We start from the raw sequence: 17,792 nt of genomic DNA on the forward strand, positions 1-17,792 counted from the left end.
CAAGCGTCTTGCAACAGTGGACATCCATACCATCTAGAGGCAAAGGGAGGAGAAAGCGACGGGGTGAGTTGTCGCTGCGACGGCATAGGTGGAGGAGAAGGTGAATGCGGAAGACACGGCAAGAGATGCGGTAGAAAAAGATATGGGAGAGCCAGAGAGGTGACTCCCTCGGGGCCACATAGCCAACGTAGCAAGAGAGCGAGGAGGCCAACAAATCCAGTCGACCAGTCGGGCGATTTAAATGATTACACAGAAATTATTACATGCAACTTTGGATAAAATGTGGGAGGCGTAAGAAAGAAATACCATGCAACTCATTCCTCTTATGTGAAAAGGACAATGTATTGGCATGGCATGAAGCCGAAACGAATCGATGCAATCATTTCCATCCCGGATATTCTCTATGGACAGATGAAACTAACAAAAAGGAGTGCTTTTACATGTACAAGAAACGCACACGACACCCGACCTCTGTGTAACGGAAAAAAACTGTACATGCTATGTACTTGCAAGCCACCTGCAGTCACTCTGAAGAGCACCACCAACTCCAAAATGTTCACGACATCCTCAAGAAGCTGAGATCGGCGTGTTTTTCAACTTGTGCGCTACGAATGCCGCCGCCCGCTGGCAGGATTTACAGGACCAGTCGGTGGAGGAGGAGATGATGATGGTAGACGGACCAGGGCGGGTTGAGGCGAGGGCGCCGCCGTGAGGGCATAGGTGAGCCTTGAAGACGAGCTCTCGATAAGCCCTGCAACTCCGGCAGCGGAAGTTTGTGCATTGGATGGAAGGAACAGGTCATGTTTCTGGTCTTTGTAGGCGCTCCATACCTGCAAAAGACAGATTTATTTTCTTATAATTAACTAACTTGAGTTCTTTTTTACTGCCAAGTGAGTCGCTTCATCAATGATCTACTTGCACAATTTCATGAACCGCAGAGTTCTGTACACTCACATCAGAAGAATTAAGAATTTCTCGAACTTTAGCACAGTGAGCGCCTTCCGTTGCAAAAGCATGAAGTACCTGTTTATAGATACAAAACAAAATACATCAAATATATCAACAGAACACAGGCCGTAGAGGCTATTCAAGTATGGAGAAATTGAAGTTTCAAACAACTCAAACCTAAAATGCATAAATACCATAACGAGGCCTTAACATGATCCAACGTTTGCACCCTCTTATATCATGCTTTAACTACTCAATAGTCATCAGACTAATGCTGTGAAGACTTGACGACACAAAATGTTGCTCATCCAATTCTTTGGGCAAACACTTCATTTATTTTCAGGTCAAATATTTCAGGGCAATCTTAAACTCATACCACCCAATACCCGAAACAAGCAAAATGGAAGATGCACTTTGGACATCAGCTCCCTAGAGACTGCCTATGATCATCAAACCAATTCACTTTTGATTGCATCCAACTGCTCAGTGCAATAGCAAGATTTAGCTAAAATGCTACCCAGAATATGATGCTTACCTCCACTGCTAATACACGCCCAATTGAAGCCTCTGATTCATTCCACTTCATTTGGTTACAGAGTCCCTGCCTTCCACCAGCTCGCCAGTCGAGAATGCCAAGGAGCACATCAACAAGACCAACCCTATTTTGATTCGTAGTAAATACAGAGCAAAAATTATTTATTGTAACAGCTGAGCATGTTTACTGAGAAGCAGTAGCTCTCCACTGCAGTGACTAACAAGATGAAGCAAATAGACACTGGTACTGGTAGGTCCAGGCTAGGATTCCTTTTCATTCAAAAAGCCTCCATATATATTGCAAATGATGGTTATTCTAGACAAAAGGTGTGTATTCCGAAGTTTAACCAGAAGAAAAAATACAAGTTAATATGTTTTAGTTCTGTAATGTCAAAAGAATGGGGTAAAGGCAGATGATGAGATACTGCAGAATACCTAATTTTCCAATGAGAAAAAAAAAACTATATTGAACAAATTTTGATCAGAAAGGTTTTCAACATAAATGGGACCCACTACATGCAAATGTTCCATAAATGTTTCAAAAAAAATTGATCAGAAAGGTTTTCAACATAAGTTGCATATTTACACAAGTCTGCCCTCTAAACAGTATATAGCACCAAAGCATTGTATAGTAATTGTTGAAGGCCACTTCAAATTTGTGAAATCAATGAGATTTGGAAAATGGAATATTCTACTTATATTTGAAGACATATAGCTAGTTATGGTAGGAAACTGGAGCAGCTTACTTCAGCCCCTGTGCAACAAGCGCGTCTCTAGCTCGATTACCAGCGCCAACAACACGCTTTAGTGTCTCTAATGCCAGTATACTTCCACCTTGCCATCCAATTGCTTTCATAAGCAATGCAACAACCTGCAAGACAGTTCAAGAAATAGATAACGAAGGGCTTTAGATGCCATTTATGAAAAGATGTGCTAGACCAATCATATTGGATTTCCTCTTCTGGCTTCTCCCCCCATAAGTTCTACAGAATATACTTCCAAACTATAAAGGCAAACATATCTTGTAATTTATGCGGTAAACAGTTATTGTTGAAGTGATGCCAGAAAAGGAATTTTCAGTCATAATTTCTTTAAACACCAAGGTTCACACTGAACTTAGTATTATCAAACTTTGTCATCAAACATCTTCAGATGAAGTCAAAACACATTAGTGACCACGTTGCTTTATCAGTAAAAAATATGCTACAAAAAAGTTAAATATGCAATGTGCCCCTCAAGAGTCATAACAAACACAAATAAGTTCATTATAATTTAATACCTGAGGAGTTCCTGCACTTGTTGCCGCCATAGCTTCAGCACAAGTTGTGCTAGACGCCAGCTGATGTAGTACTCGCAAACAACTAAGGCGAACCCTCTCTTGTGGAGTCTGCACAGTGGTCTCAGGGACACCATCAGAGTTATCGTGCTCAACAGGTTCTGCTTGTGCTCTACTTGTGTCCTGTCCAGATGCCATAGTCTCCCTTCTTCCCTCATAAGCCATAGCTGCAACCAGCTTTGGAACATAACCTAGGTAACCAACATGGTCTGCAAGTGCCGGATGAACACGCAACAAGGAAACAAGTGCGGCAGAAAGCAGCAAAGGGAGTTCTGGATCAACAGCATTTGCTTCATAGTGGGTAGCAGCAACTGAAGAAACATATTGATCTAGTAGCCCTTCAAGGAATCTTTTAGGGTTTCTCAGTGGAAACTTGGGATCCTTTAGGAAAAGTCTCACATATATTCCACCAACCTGAAATTTGCAGAGCATGATAATACCTAAGACAATGTTATGAAATGCAGATACCAGAATAATAGTTGAACAAGCACTATACCTGTGGTTCATCCTTCATTACATGTTGGCCAGGTGCTTGTTCCGGCACATCCCAATCAACAAGACGTCCTTTCATCTGCTCTTGGTAAAGGTCTGCCGCCATGGTAGACAGCTGAGCAGAAAGAGAAGCTGCCATTGCAGGTGTCCATACAAGTTCAGGAGTTTCTGTTGTTTGTTCAAGAGATGAAACAACAGCTTCACCAGGTCCATCTCTAATTGCAGAAACCAAACCATCGGGCAAGAATCTAGCAAGTGTGATGGCCACCCTGGGACCATGCATCGGCTGCCCAGCAAGTTTGCCCAATAAGGATGCAGCTGCAGCTCTTTGTTGCATAGGGATTTCCTCTACATGATATAAACTAAGTGAGTAATATGCTGTACATAATTAGATCTCTAAAAACTAGTGGTAGTTAAGCATGAAAAAACCAATGTGAACGGTAAGAAGTTAAAAATAGAGCAAAGTTTGATAAACACATAGGAAACTTAAAGGCGATGGATCAGTGCAAGATACTGGTGAGAAGTTCCAACTACATTTAAAAAACAATTAATTAAACATACTGTTGCGCCTGAAAATAACAGCTGGTGCCAACAAAACAGCAAGAGCATGAAGAATGTGAAACATGTGAAATACACTTTAGTTTCTGAAATAGCCACACCATAGTCTCATATAAATATCTAAATGTAGCAAAAAAAATGACAAAATAGAGATTGTCACCTTCAAGGGGTAACATAAGTTCGAGAATGTACACTACACCGCCATGCTTGGCAGCAGCCCAGGCCAACTCTGGCGTGCTGGCCAAAGAATAGAGGACAGCAAGCGCTCCGTCCCTGCAAGAAGGATTGCAGTGTAGTATCTGAAATAGCAAAATGAGACTCGTCCTTTCTGCGACCATGGCCTCCAAACAAGGAGCATGCTTTGTCAAGAGAGAAAGCACACTTAAGCAAATTTGTGGGATATTGCTTTCAGGAGGAACAGGCAGCGCAAGGCATTCAAATAGAGGTGTCAATCGTTCCTTGGAAGCAAAAACAGCAGCCAAGCCTGGATTACTTGTCAGAAGATTCTGTAGCAAAAAAGAATGAAACACAAGTCAGAAAATGAGCAGCATAAACAGAACACTTGAGAAACCTGATCCAAAAGAGTACCTGAAGCGATGTTAACCCACTTCTGAGGTTCGTAATAACTTCACAATCTCCGCCAGTTTCATATATACTGCCCTTTTCAAATGAATTATCCTCTTTTCCTTCATTAGTTGAATCACTGGCTCCACCATTTTCAGTAGATGTATCAATAACCGAATCATGTCCATGCATCATATCTTCCTCCGAATTTATGGAATTCCACTTTTGCACTAAACCTGCTATAAACTTTAGAAGAGCAATGCAAAATCCTTCCTGATCACTTATTTCATAATCTGGCTGATTGTTGTAAACCCTCAAGTAGACATCACCAACATTCAGTTCTTTTGACAAAGCTTCATAGTTGAAAGACTGTGATTCTGTCAAATCGTACGAACCATCAGGACCTTGGCTAGTTCGCTGCTGATCTACAAATTTGAGGAGCTCTCCTCTGGTTGAAGAATTCCATATGATCTACAGCAAGAAAAAAGTCTTAAGCTAAAAATCAACTCCACACATACAACTAAACAGTAGTAGATTGTCGTATCATGATCTCTGAAGTCGTGTTCATGAAAAACAGCTTGCAATTGCTAAAGCAACAGAATATGTAAATTAGTGAAGATCACATATAGAACCAAACTGTAGTAGATTGTTGGGAAGTAACTACTCCCTACATTCATAATTAGATTACCTTTCATATAGTCTCCAAGATGCAATTTTGGCCATTACTTCCATACAAATATTTCAGTACAATTATCAAATTGTGATATTATGGAAATACTTTTCCTATAAAAAATATTACGAGTTAAATGTAGAGAAGTTTAACTGCATACACTCAAGGAAGCCGTCCATTTGCGAACTGACGTAGTACTCAAGGAAAACATCTTATATTTGTGAACGGAGGAAGTAGTTTATAATTGCTCCCTATGAAACAATTGCATGGTGTATATTGATTAGAACAGCATCACCACTAAGAGTGTGCTTTTGTCTATACCCGTAGAGAACATCACTTCCATAGCTAATTAATATCAAGTCAGGACTAGAGACTAAGTAAGACTATGAAACTGCTCTTGCTACATCTTTGAAGCTAGATCCACTGTCATGAAATTCACCAAGTCCAGTGAGGTGTATGCTCATGCAGTAGATAATGTGCCAGTAATAATAGTGATTTGTGATACCTTTCAGCTTGCTACAGATGGAGTAAAGTAGTAAGCTTGGCAAATTGCCTAATATAATGATTGAATAGAGAACCTATTACCTCTGGCGACTCCAAATTTGAATTCAGATTTGATAATAGATCTTTGGGTGAGTGGTTTCTCAGCATATCAGCAAGCTTGGGAGTAAGAAGTGCTCTTAATGTATTGAAAGCCGGAGGGTTAGATGGACTTGATATTCCGTCACCACCAAGACCACAAAGCTTTGACAAAGCCTGAGCTGCATGTATTGCATGAAGATTTTTGGCAATCTGCACCCTTGCCCCAACACCATGTGATTCATTTGTCTCATTCTCTTCTGCTGTCGAATCGTATTGAAGCAGTAAGGGCAAGACAAACCTGCAAAACATTTGAATTGATATGTCACTGCTATAGCTTCACATTACTACTTTTTTGCTAATGTATATGTCAATTTGATTCAGTCAAATATAATATGTACAGAATTCGTTTAGTACTAACTCCATGTTACTATAGCTTCTTTTCTTTTAGGAGAGGAGGGAATTATCATATTATTTATAGCAAATAGCAAAAGGATGGCAGGGCAGTACCATAAAAAGCCAGCGGCAAGCAGAGCATTTTGCAATTCAGATGAAACTGAAACATTAGCAGCTGTCTGCAGAGCAGCATCCACAGCCGAGGGAACAAATTCAAGTTCTGTGCAGTGCACAATGTCCTCAACAAGGCCACCAAACTTAAGAATCTCAACTCTTCCTGACCCAAACAGGCTGAGCGCTGAAAATGTGTGCATTATATTGGTGACTATTTTTGCCGCCGGTTCATGTGCCGGAGTTGTGGGCTGAACGATGCACATGCAACGTGAAAGCAGTGTTGCCAACAACGGGATACCGCTGTCTCGTATAAGCTCTTCTCCATTTAATGAAGATGATGCACATCTGGCAGCGAATGAGAAGAACATGAGAGATATTCAATGAAAACAAACAGTTTCTGAAAAAATATACTGCCTCCATCCCAAAATAACTGTCACTGATTTAGTACAACTTTGTACTAACTTTGTACTAAATCAGCGACACTTATTTTGGGAAGGAGGGAGTATAAACATGGAAAAAGTAAGTTTCTTTCCGCTTACGTCAGCCAAATCAGCTCTGAAGCGGCTATCAAAAGAGGGGCTCTATCAGACGAAAGAAAATTGCTATCATCCTTGTCTACAGTAACTGCATTTAGCAACATAGGATAGCCAGCATATTTGAATGGTTCCAAAACATGTCCATATCTCTTGTACAAGATGCACTGTGCCTTAAGTAAGAGTATCAGCCTCCAGAGCTGTGGCCCCTGCAATCCTTGCATACTTGCCTGCATGCATAGATATTATATTACATTCACAGTAAATACCTTTAAAAGGACTCAATGTCAATAGTCAACACTGTGGGAATAGTCTTAACAGTACTAAATATTTTTGCTCACACTTTTGCCTTACTCCAATTTGTAGGGCGAATGTTACAAAGTGGAAAATGATTTGTGAAATGCACAGAAGAAATCTGCTCATACAGTTATACCCCAATAAAAGGAAAGGACGGACCAAATAACAGAATAACAAACAAAAAGAGAAGGCGAAACATGGAGAACAGCTTAATCAAATTCAACAAGCAAATGATTTTCCATGCACAATTATAATTTAGAGGTATTCCACAGGAGAAAACTTAAAGCTAAGGGAAAAAAACACCTTAGTCTTCCTTAGAAAGGATAACCTGAGATTTACTACACTCATTTTATGTTGCTAGCAATCCTCCTCGAAAATTATTCTGTACTAAAAATAATCCAGTTATAGCAGCCTTTGAAGGGGCTCAAGGGGATTATGTATCTATTGCATGCCTAATTCCATATAATAACTAACCCATCTACTCCCTCCATCACAGTTTATAAGGCATGCACATGTACCTAGGTCGTCAATTTGACTTATATAAAATATATTATTTAACATAAAAATTATATCATTAGAAAATAGAACATCTAAAGTTTCTAATGATATATTTTTTGTAATATATGTCTCTTATTAAGTTGGTCAAATTGACGACCTAGATACACATGCCGGACTTATAAACTGAAACGGAGGGAGTACCATTTTATTTATGGCGCCTCCAATTAATTAATTAATTAATTGAACTACTGTAAGAAATCAAGCATGCAAAAGGTGGCATGGTGTCAACAGTCATAGAAACAATGGAATACCTGCAATCGCTCGTAAGCCTTTTGCACAGCAACAAACTTTTCTCTTCCCTCAGGGTTCTTGTCTGGATGGTATTTTATTGCCAGCTTCCGGTATTGGCGCTTAAGCTTCTCTTCGTCGATGTTCTCAATATTTTTTGCCAAAGTGGCCAAATTTAACTCAGATGACTTATTGCTACTACCCTTCTCGCCAATTACAAGATCATCGAGAGTAATCTCCAGTATCTTGCAGGCTTCTTCTTCAGACAAATCCATTGGACGGCGAGTTAACTCTTCACGCCACATTGCCAATAGTGACTGCAAAAACTCTACGTGTTCAACAATAGGCCAGTTAGGGAACCTGATCTCATCACATAGGTTCCGAAGGTAGTAACGATGGCACCACATCTCATCTTTCAAATTCGGGTAGGTCACGGGTGGCATAGGAGCATAATCATACAATGAATGGCAATGTTGAGCCAATTTCTGAGAAAAATCACCAAGATGCTGTAGAACCTGAGAACACAAGTAGAACCCAAAAAAAAGTATTTGGAAGTAAGATTAAAGTCCAGAAATTTCAAAGCAAATGTCTTACAAAATAGTAATTAAGGCTACAGGCAAAATACCTGACGGATAAGATGTTCTGCCCTCATTTTGTGGGTCCATATAATTTCTGGTGTGTCAGAATCAGACACCATTGCGGCAGCAAAAGCAGAAGGACCACTACGTTCTAAGACATACAGCAATGATTCTGGGAGCAGACCACCTAGGACACTGCGCTTTGCCAAAGGCAATGATGAAGATACTGCAGCCTCTTCACCACCATGAAAGGCTTGATGAGTATGTGTAGCCGAAAAAAGTTGTGCGATTGATAGAAGGTTTGAACCAGGGTATGCCAATGCAAAGTAGAAGGCACCAGTACTATATAATCGAATCATAGCTTTGGGGTTTCTTGTGACAATAGCCTTAAGCAAAGAGGCAGATACTTCAACAATGCTTGGTTCCCCAGTAAGCATGGCCTATATACAATTTCAAAATGTTTTGGTTGGTCAGTGTTTGATTGATAAAATGATTCCAGAAGTCATGAGAAATAAGTAATAACAGAATAATTGAAGAGCTAAATCAATTTATCACAATATAAGCATGAGGTTTACTGGTAACAACAACAGCTTATCATAAACACAACTGCTAGATCAGTAACGGAGCGATTTATAATCTGCTGGCACTTTATGGGACTGTTACTTCATCAGCACACTTTGATGTTTAGATTATGTTTATCAGACATGTTCCTATCTGTATCCTAGTTGCTGATTAAGGGGTGTGTTAGTGGTATTTTATGGGAATAAATGCCCATATCATGCACCTGTATGATCAACGGTAAAAACAGGATAGCTACAAAGGTATCCACTGATAGAAAAACAAAGCAAACTTGAGGCCTAAAACACCTGAGCAACATGAGGAAGGCATCTTGGACTTGACAATATACGTTTCACCCTAGGAGTTGGGGTCACTATCTCTCCTGCATCATCAAGATCAGAATGTGCAGATGCCATACTATGCAAGATAGACAAGGCAGCATCTGCAATCTGCAAACAGAAACACATTTTCATGAATCAACGACAGTACAGAAAAATTACATGTGGGCCGCATGTGTGCACATGATCATAAAGCTGCAGACTGAATACCTGAGCAGAAGTCAGAACAGGTGTTCTAACAGAAAGTGCCCAACGCAGCTCTCGTATGTCACGTAATCTTTTCCAGTCAGACATACTGGAGGCCCAACATTTTGTTGTCCAATCAATTGACTTCTTTGACCACAGCCTTCTAATAGCATCCTTTTCAAGTGGACCAACTTTTGTACCATCTTTATCAATATACATCCACTCTTTTGAAGGCTCCATAAATGCGGTTGACGCAATGAGATTAGACTGCAGAGGAATAGCTGTCCGCTCAGATGCTTCATGAGCAACAGTTAACAAATCAACAGCCAAAACGCAGCCTCCAACAAGAACACACGCTTCAACATTTGAAAGGTCACTCATGAAGGCCTACAAGAGGGGAAACCAAAGAAGTGAAATTTATCAGCATGCAAAAGACATGCCACATCAGCAAATAAACTACTCCCTCCGTTCCTAAATATAAGTCTTTTTAGAGGTTCCACCAGGGGGGCTACATATGGATGTATATAGACATACTTTAGAGTATAGATTCACTCATTTTGCTTTGTATGTAGTCCCCTAGTAAAATGTCTAAAAAGACTTACATTTAGGAACGGAGGAAGTATTGATGATTGGTCTTGATAAGATTTTATAAAATTATTGCCCACGTTCACTGTTCTACGGGTATCTAAAGGTATTATGGATGATACTGATGTGGCCAGCCAACTCCATGTGAATAAAGCTCATTGATCTAGTGCATCTTATGTAATCTTACCAGATGATAAGATGGGAAAGAAAAAACAAAACTAAAGGGGAGTTCATGGTGTAGCACAACCAACCTTTAACAGAAGTAGCAATCGGTGCCTTAAAGCCCTATCATCTGTTCTGTCTAAGAGAACTGTAATATGTGCTGTGCCATCAAAAGGCCCAATAACTTTGTAATGTTGCTCATAAACTATAGCCATTGCCCTTGAACAAAGCTCTCTTACTGAGGAACCTCCACCTCCACCAAAACCATCCAACCTTCCCATGTCACACCAATCATCAGATGAACCCAGTTCATCAGGAACTGCACCATCCACAGTTAGACCAACATCCGCATCACACAAGAAACGATGGTACAGAGCTCTAAAAAAAGCAACAGGGTCACGTAGTGGAAAATCCTGTGCTCGGTAGTTGCTTCCACTTTCAAGCAGCAACCGTAAGTAATATTGCCCCACACAGACTTCTTTAGACAAGCTAGGGTAGCTGACAAAAAATTCAGCATAGTTCCATGAAATTCGCGGTAAGGTGTCACTACCACCATCATCCTCACTGACCGAACTTCCAGGGTCAATATCATCGGTTCTTTCTTTCTCGACATCAAGGTTATGAACTTCAGTTTGCAATGCTTCCCTTAATTCTTGTCTTGTGCGTTCGTTCCATATCAAATCTGCTCTATTGTGATCAAGACCAAATGCTCTCCAAAATCCAAACCAATTACATAATAGCCTGCCAGATCCCACAGGAGTGTTTTCCACCACAATCTGTGCAGGTACTGAGAAATCTGAATGCGCGGACTCCATAAGGTCACCATTGGCAGTGGGGTCCACTGAATAAGGGTGTGAATCCAGCTGCAGTGTTCCAAGTTGATGATTGTCGGAAACAGACTGAGGTACAGCACCATGTGGAACTGCATGAGAAGGGTTAATACTCGTAGCAGGAGAAGGGGTGTGGGTGGTTGAGTACTGACCGACATGCCTCTGATTGACATCAGCTTCTCCATAAGGACTCACACTCGTGTGCCTGAAGAAATCTCCATCATCAACACTACTGGGGGGCATTCCTTGTTCTGGTGTTTCTATATTCTTACCACCAAGAGCCCGCCTCTGCTGAAGTATTCGCTTCTGCCTTCTGCTTAGCGGTACTTCATCATACTGGTTCTGAGAATCTTCATCTGACCTCGTATGAAGATAAGCAACAAGTCCAGGAGGAAGTATTCTGGACAGCAAATCCAGCGCAGGTTGATAAGAATCAGCCCACAGAGCAACCAGCTGCCGACTAACATCACGCCGCTCACCGGCAGGGAAGAAGAAAGCATTTAACAAATGCCTCAGAAGCGCACCATCCTTCAAGGCAGCATCACGCATAGACTCTGCTGCTATTGCATCTTCCTCGGCAATTGTACGCATAATAACTGAAATGGTCTCTCTTACACTTTCAGCAGGGTGCGCAAATAATGCAAACAACCGACGGCGCAAACCAGCAACTTGACGTAGTAACTCAACAAATGTAGCGTGTTGGGTTGTTTCACCATGGGGATCACAAAGCATAGCTTCAAGGATTTCCACAACGGAAAGAGAAAGTAATGGTGAAACTGATAATGGCTTCAATCTGCTAACAAGGACTGGAACATAGATCGGTTGTGCAAACAGTACAGACTTTGCATGCATGTAGGTAGCATGGGACTCTCCCCTTGTATCCATCAACATCGATGTATCACCAGGACCACCACCAATTAGCATAGCCACAAGCCCAGCGGCCTCAGCTGCCACTCCCTCTGAGCCATTCCTAAGCAAACCCATTATTCTCCCAACAGCAACAGGAAATGCCATCACATGTGATGACACACTTCTTGATGTAAGTAGCCTCCGTAAACATGCAACAAACCCCATTATTGTCGCTGCTGCTTTCGGTGATGGAGGCGGAAGAGGTGGAGCATCAGCAGGAAGGTTTTGCGGGGTGGCCGGAAGAAGACTAATTAAAGCCATTAGGACCACCTCAGGCACTTCAATATTGATGGGCACTCCGGTATATGGTATACATGCATTGAACTCCCTTATTCTACGCCATAATCTGATTTTTGCTCCCGGAATAGTGTCAGATGAAGCTACAGCCTCTTTTGCGACCACAGCTAAATGTTTTACGTACATGTTAGCAGCTTCCATATCAACAGTAGCATTATGAGGTATCTGAAGATGGACAACCCCACAAGGTGGATCTATACGATGACCAGGCATAGTCAACCTTGGCAGCACTGGAATTGCACATTGCCTCTGCAAGCAACAAGGAGATTAGAAAATAAAAAGAATGCAAGGCCTCAGAGATCAAGGTGAGCATAGTAGACAAACACATGCAAGACGAACATCAATTAACTAATAAGAAAGCAAGGCTGAATTCTAAGTGTGTGGTAGTGATCTATGCTCGAGGAGTGTAACTGTAGAAGAAACTCCTGTCATGGACATGAGAGAGATAAATCAATTTAGTACAGACAGAGTTACATGACAGTTGAATTGCTTTAATGTTGAGCAAGTAGTTATGCAGTCCTCGGAGTGATTTCTCTCATGTAACACCACCACATTAGGTGATCAGTAACAATATACAACATGTGAACTTTACACTGTGTTAGTAAGATTAAGTGTATGAATTGTAATGGGGTCAGGTGTGGTTCATAGTTTTGTTTCGCACTTTCACTGCACTTCTAGTGCCTAGAAAGCACTCTGGTGTTTGCACTTAGTAATTGCTAAACTGTATATTGTGAATATTTAACACGTACACACGAAGAAACTGTTACTCTTCGTACAGCTGTTCAGGCATGACTGGAGATGGTGACTTGGAACCACGAACTAAATTCTAACCAGTATGTTTGTCTCTATTTTTTATTGAAAAGCATGACTTAGATGCGCTAAAAGTACAAGTGACTTCACGCTTGCTAAGAAGCACCGTCAATCTGAGTATTGGAATATATCAAGGTAGAACTAGTATCATTTTCTACCTCCACAAAACATTATATCAACTTTGTTAACCTCAAGTGGTGCAAAGTCAAGAAAGATCAAAGAAGTGATACCTGGGTTTGTAAAACATCAACAACTGTTGCAATTAAATTATCACGGGACGTACTTGCGTATACCTGAGTGAGAAACAGAAGACAGTTAGAAGGTGTTCCTGGCATTGGGCATAGAGATTATCATATTATACTGCATACTACTTACATGAATCGGGCAACCATCATTGAATTCGAATGCAAACATCTGTGGCTCTTCTGCAAATCGTACAAGGGCACTTACTGCTGATAGAGGCCGAACAATAGTAGCCTGGAAAGATAAGATAACCAAGTAAGAAACCTACCATACCAAAGTCATAGCAGAAAGAAGGAACGAGCAATCTAACAGAAACATATCCACAATTGATGTAAGTGCGCTTAGACCTTGTACTCAAGATAACCATTTATTGAAAGTTGATTTGCCAATGGCAGGATACTTGCATCATGTGCATATGCTATCAGAAGTTTTAGAGTGAATGATTTATGCCAAAATAAAAACGAAAAAAATGTCTACCTCGTAATTCTCAGGGCGCCTTTCAACAAGTGATGTGTTTGTAAGAACGAGCTGCCGAGAAACAGAATCACCCTGCTCTCCGAGTCCTCCCCGTGGTCCAACACCCAAACTCAAGCTCTCAATACAGGCAGTGCCATGTGCAGCAGGACGTAATCTTATTACTGACCATTCTCCATGCCGAGTTTCAGCAGCTCCAACAGCCTCATTAGCTAAAATGAAAATCAAGTGAGATGATAGCCACAGGGAACAGAGAACATCAGTTCAAGTTTTATTCCTTTGTTGCATGAGGAAGATGGTAGGTTTGATGGCATTGTAGATAAACTTGAAACTAATACGTGGGAGATGTGAATTTTATGTACCAATCTGAAACTTGGTGCTATTTCGCTGAGTCTGTTTGTTTTATACCGAAGCTGTTAGCTGTATACTGAGAAAACGTATTGAAACTGTATATAAGCATTAATATGTGCAGCCTCATTATCATAAACAATAGTCACGTAAAAATCTACTCAGTATCCCCAATAAAACAGTAGCACAAGTAAAATTCATCATCACCAGGTATACAATATTCACCTCTCCTTGCTATGAAGTCAGTAGCCGTCATTGACTGTGAATTGTCAACGGAGAGTGATAATCCAATCGCTGACTTGGCAGTTTTTGTCTGAAAGATAACTCGCATTAGAATGCTACATCAACTTGTAACAGGCAATGAAACAACTAGTAACAAAGAAGATACAAAAGGGCGTACCAAATATGATATAATCACAGTGTTTGTACTGCCTGATGCAGCCATAAATGCTTTCGACTTCCTTCCATAAAGGGGGCATAGCACAAACCCTCCGCCTTCAGCGCTCCTCCTCCCGTAATTATCCCCCAAGAGCAAGATAGCAGGAGAATCCATATCTCTAAAGTCCAAGCACCAGCGTAGATTACCAGAATGTACTTCAAGGAGCTCAATTCCCAACGAAGTGACCTTAATTTTCTACATAAGGTTTTTCAATGCCGGTAACCAAGATATCAGATGTTAAACAGCTGATAATTAAAAACAGTAGATTCATCTGAAACAGCATGGTGCAAGTAAATTACAGTAGAGGTACTCTACAATCAGCTTCCTGTCTAACCATTCATCAACCCAGTACAGTAATGTTCATTTATTATTAGCTACTTAAATGCTTAGTATTACCATTGCGGACTTACGGCACAATTTGAAAACTGAATGACTTAGTTTTCAGACATTTATTGTAGCACGGTTTGAACATTGGTGTTTATTTGTTAATTTTGTCCATAAATAGGATTAAAATAATTGCGTGAAAAAATACTATTATACAGGTATGCTACACTATTTTTAATTCCCCTTCAATTAGCAGTTTTGTAAACCAAGTTCGGCACCAAAAAAAAGATGAAAGTATAGCATGATCCGGAGACTGTTTATTTTTTTTAATCCCCTTCGATTTGTAGCTTTGTAAACTAGGTCCCATTCCCAAAAAATGACCCCATGACAATCTGAGAATCAGCAAGGATTTACCACCGGGATTAGCAACAACTAACTAACTATTTGACTTCAGTGCAGATATATAAGATCACCTTCTTCTCAATCCCACCTCATTTAGCTAATTGGACAATTTTTTGGCTAGCTAACTGATGCAGCCCTTCAAATATGAAGTTTCAGTAATGCAGTTATCAGTACTATATACCCCAAAACTGGGTTGGATTGGGCATGAAAGCATTGACTGTTGAGCGTGGAGATGTTATATTTCAACCATGTATTGTTCAGAATAGTAGCACAGCTGGATAGTGCTCAGGAGACAAGATAAGAAAGGCGCGATGGGGCAAGGGCGAAGAACTTACGAAGGGTGCCCACTCTTGGGTGCGGCGGCGGAGGTGGAGGACGGGGAACTCGACGACCGGGTGCACGGGGCGCAGGCGGTGGAGCTCGGTGAGGATCCCGGCGCGGAACGGCGAGGAGAAGCGCATGGCCTTGAACTTGCCCTTGCCGTCAGAGCGGACGCTGAGCGAGAACTCAGCGGCCGCGTTGGGGTCGGGTGCCGCGCGGTCGAAGTCTGCGGCGAAGTCGTAGGAGTTGGTGACGGCGAGCGTGGTCGGGTCGAGCGTGACGACGCCCGAGGCGGCGATGCAGAGGATCCGGCGGTACCTCCCCCGCCACGAGTGCTTGACGACGAAGTACCTGGCGAGGTACTCGGGCTCCTCGGTGACGGCGGAGGAGGAGGCGTCGGCCCCGGCGGTGGCCGGCGGGGCCGCGGTGGTGTGGCGGCTGGCGAAGTCCATGTTCTCTAGGAGGCTGCGGCGGCGGGCATTAGGGTTCCGCCAGGGGAGCGGGAGCTGGAAGAAGGGGGAGCGCGGCGCCGCCGGAGAGTGGCGGGAGTGATTCGCCCCCAGCGCGGCCGATCTGGGCGACGAGATCCCCCCACCCGGCGATCCTGTCCAGGGTGGCCTGCGGGTCCGCCGATCGCCGGAGACCGGTTAGGGTGGTCGGAGATTGAGAATTTCGCTGTCTTCTCGTCGGCGTCCGATTGATTTCCGTTGATTTGATTTTGGCTTTTGTGTATTAGTTTTGTGCTTTTGTTGAGAGAAGAAGCTGTGCCACCTTCCGATCTCGGGTTTTCCACGGCTGTGGTGAAATCGTCGTCGTACCGTATCGTGGCAGGGAAGTGGAGCTGGCTCGACTCAGCCCCGCCCGGACAAGTTCACTCCATCATGATCAACTTGTCATAAAATCAAATCAAAATATATTATTTAACAATCAAATTCTATGAAATCGCTACCTCCCTTGGTATAGAAAAATAAAAGGAATTCATCACTCGAGAAAGTTCATCATGACATACAAGTTGATGGTTTCAAATGCGTGTTATTATAAATTTTACGCGGCTTCCGTGAGGAGGGACAATCACGGCGATGCGTCTTCGGCTTGCTTCAGTGTCTGTAGTCATTATTAGATGGTCTACGTATCCAGATGTAATTTTTATTATTTTTATTATTCTGATGTTTATTGTACTATGATGATTGAAAATGAGTAGATTGAGAACTTTCCCGTGAAAAAATTTATCAAAGAAAACCCTTATACGCTATATTGAGAAAAAAACATGTGTCGTCTCATGCAAGCGACTTGGGTGATTAGGTTTTTCCCCGCCACCTCCACTCACCTACCCTCGCACACGGTTGTTGGACGGCTTGCTGCGGCGAGGCCTCCCACACATCATTCCTCCTCCCTTCTTACATATGCGCTTCTCGGCGGTTGGAGGCCATGCCCACAATGTTAGTATCCTTCCCACGCCCTCGTGCGTGTATGATGGCGAGGGTTGAAGGTCGGTTTCGATCTGGATACTTAGACCTGGAATCACATATCTTGTCAGGGTCGGTCCATGGCTTTGGTGTGGGCTTCTGTGCCACATCTTGTGAGTGGGTTCTTTATTGCTACGTGTGAATCTGAGTAGTGTAAACTCCATCGTAGTACATATGGGTGTTGGTAGGAGGTTGAGGTGTTGGTGTTGGAGGTGCATTGGTGTGGCTGCGGAGGTGGCATGTTGCACGTCTATGGCTCGCCTTTCGGTAGGAGGTATAGTCCTCACATCGATATCTTCAAGGACACACCAATTTCCTCACTTTCAAAATCTTCAGGAAAATATCAAAGTCTTCATTTGAAGACTTCATTTTTAAGGGTCGATTTCTTCACATATATCAAACTTCTCATCAACTTATAGAGCTTGTGTACACTCACAAACATATTAGTCCCTTAACCTATAAGTATTCAATACACCAAAATCACTAAGGGACACTAGATGCACTTACAGTCTTCCCCTTTTTGGTGATTGATGATAAATAGGTTAAGTTTTAAACGGGGATAAACATATGACGTGTAAGTACTGAGTTTGCGGAATTTGATTGCAATATATAGAGAAACTCCCCGTGAAGATGTGTATATTTGAAGAATTTGCTTTGGAGTGCAAATGAACATGGTAGGTAAAGATCATGGAGATCTCTTCCTATATCTTGTAAT

The 17,792-nt window shown here is 41.9% G+C and overlaps 1 protein-coding gene across 1 annotated transcript; it reads right to left on the reverse strand.

Moving 5' to 3' along the window:
- Positions 1–299: 299 nt before the first annotated feature.
- On the reverse strand, positions 300–16,435 carry LOC123436194 (dnaJ homolog subfamily C GRV2). Its single transcript, XM_045115616.1, has 22 exons — positions 15,626–16,435; positions 14,526–14,759; positions 14,351–14,438; positions 13,781–13,989; positions 13,436–13,537; positions 13,291–13,353; positions 10,304–12,499; positions 9,492–9,854; positions 9,252–9,392; positions 8,433–8,825; positions 7,831–8,322; positions 6,731–6,954; positions 6,192–6,536; positions 5,688–5,982; positions 4,457–4,903; positions 4,029–4,374; positions 3,315–3,658; positions 2,762–3,232; positions 2,229–2,353; positions 1,484–1,607; positions 955–1,023; positions 300–830 (listed from the first exon to the last, which is right to left on the reverse strand). The coding sequence occupies exons 1-22, from the start codon at positions 16,061–16,063 to the stop codon at positions 606–608; spliced, it is 7,734 nt and encodes a 2,577-aa protein (XP_044971551.1). The 5' UTR covers positions 16,064–16,435; the 3' UTR covers positions 300–605.
- Between the last annotated feature and the right edge of the window lie 1,357 nt (positions 16,436–17,792).

This window comes from Hordeum vulgare, chromosome 1H, assembly GCF_904849725.1.
Source record: "Hordeum vulgare subsp. vulgare chromosome 1H, MorexV3_pseudomolecules_assembly, whole genome shotgun sequence".
In the NCBI taxonomy this organism is placed as follows: domain Eukaryota; kingdom Viridiplantae; phylum Streptophyta; class Magnoliopsida; order Poales; family Poaceae; genus Hordeum; species Hordeum vulgare.

Bases quoted from the DNA above. Each gene is read 5' to 3' on its own strand.
- LOC123436194 (XM_045115616.1), bottom strand. From the start codon at position 16,063: ATGGACTTCGCCAGCCGCCACACCACCGCGGCCCCGCCGGCCACCGCC. The intron at 13,538-13,780 runs GTAGACATTTTT...TTATCTTTCCAG, and splicing joins GGCGCCCTGAGAATTACGAG to GCTACTATTGTTCGGCCTCT. The intron at 6,955-7,830 runs GTATTCCATTGT...CTATGCATGCAG, and splicing joins AGGCTTACGAGCGATTGCAG to GCAAGTATGCAAGGATTGCA.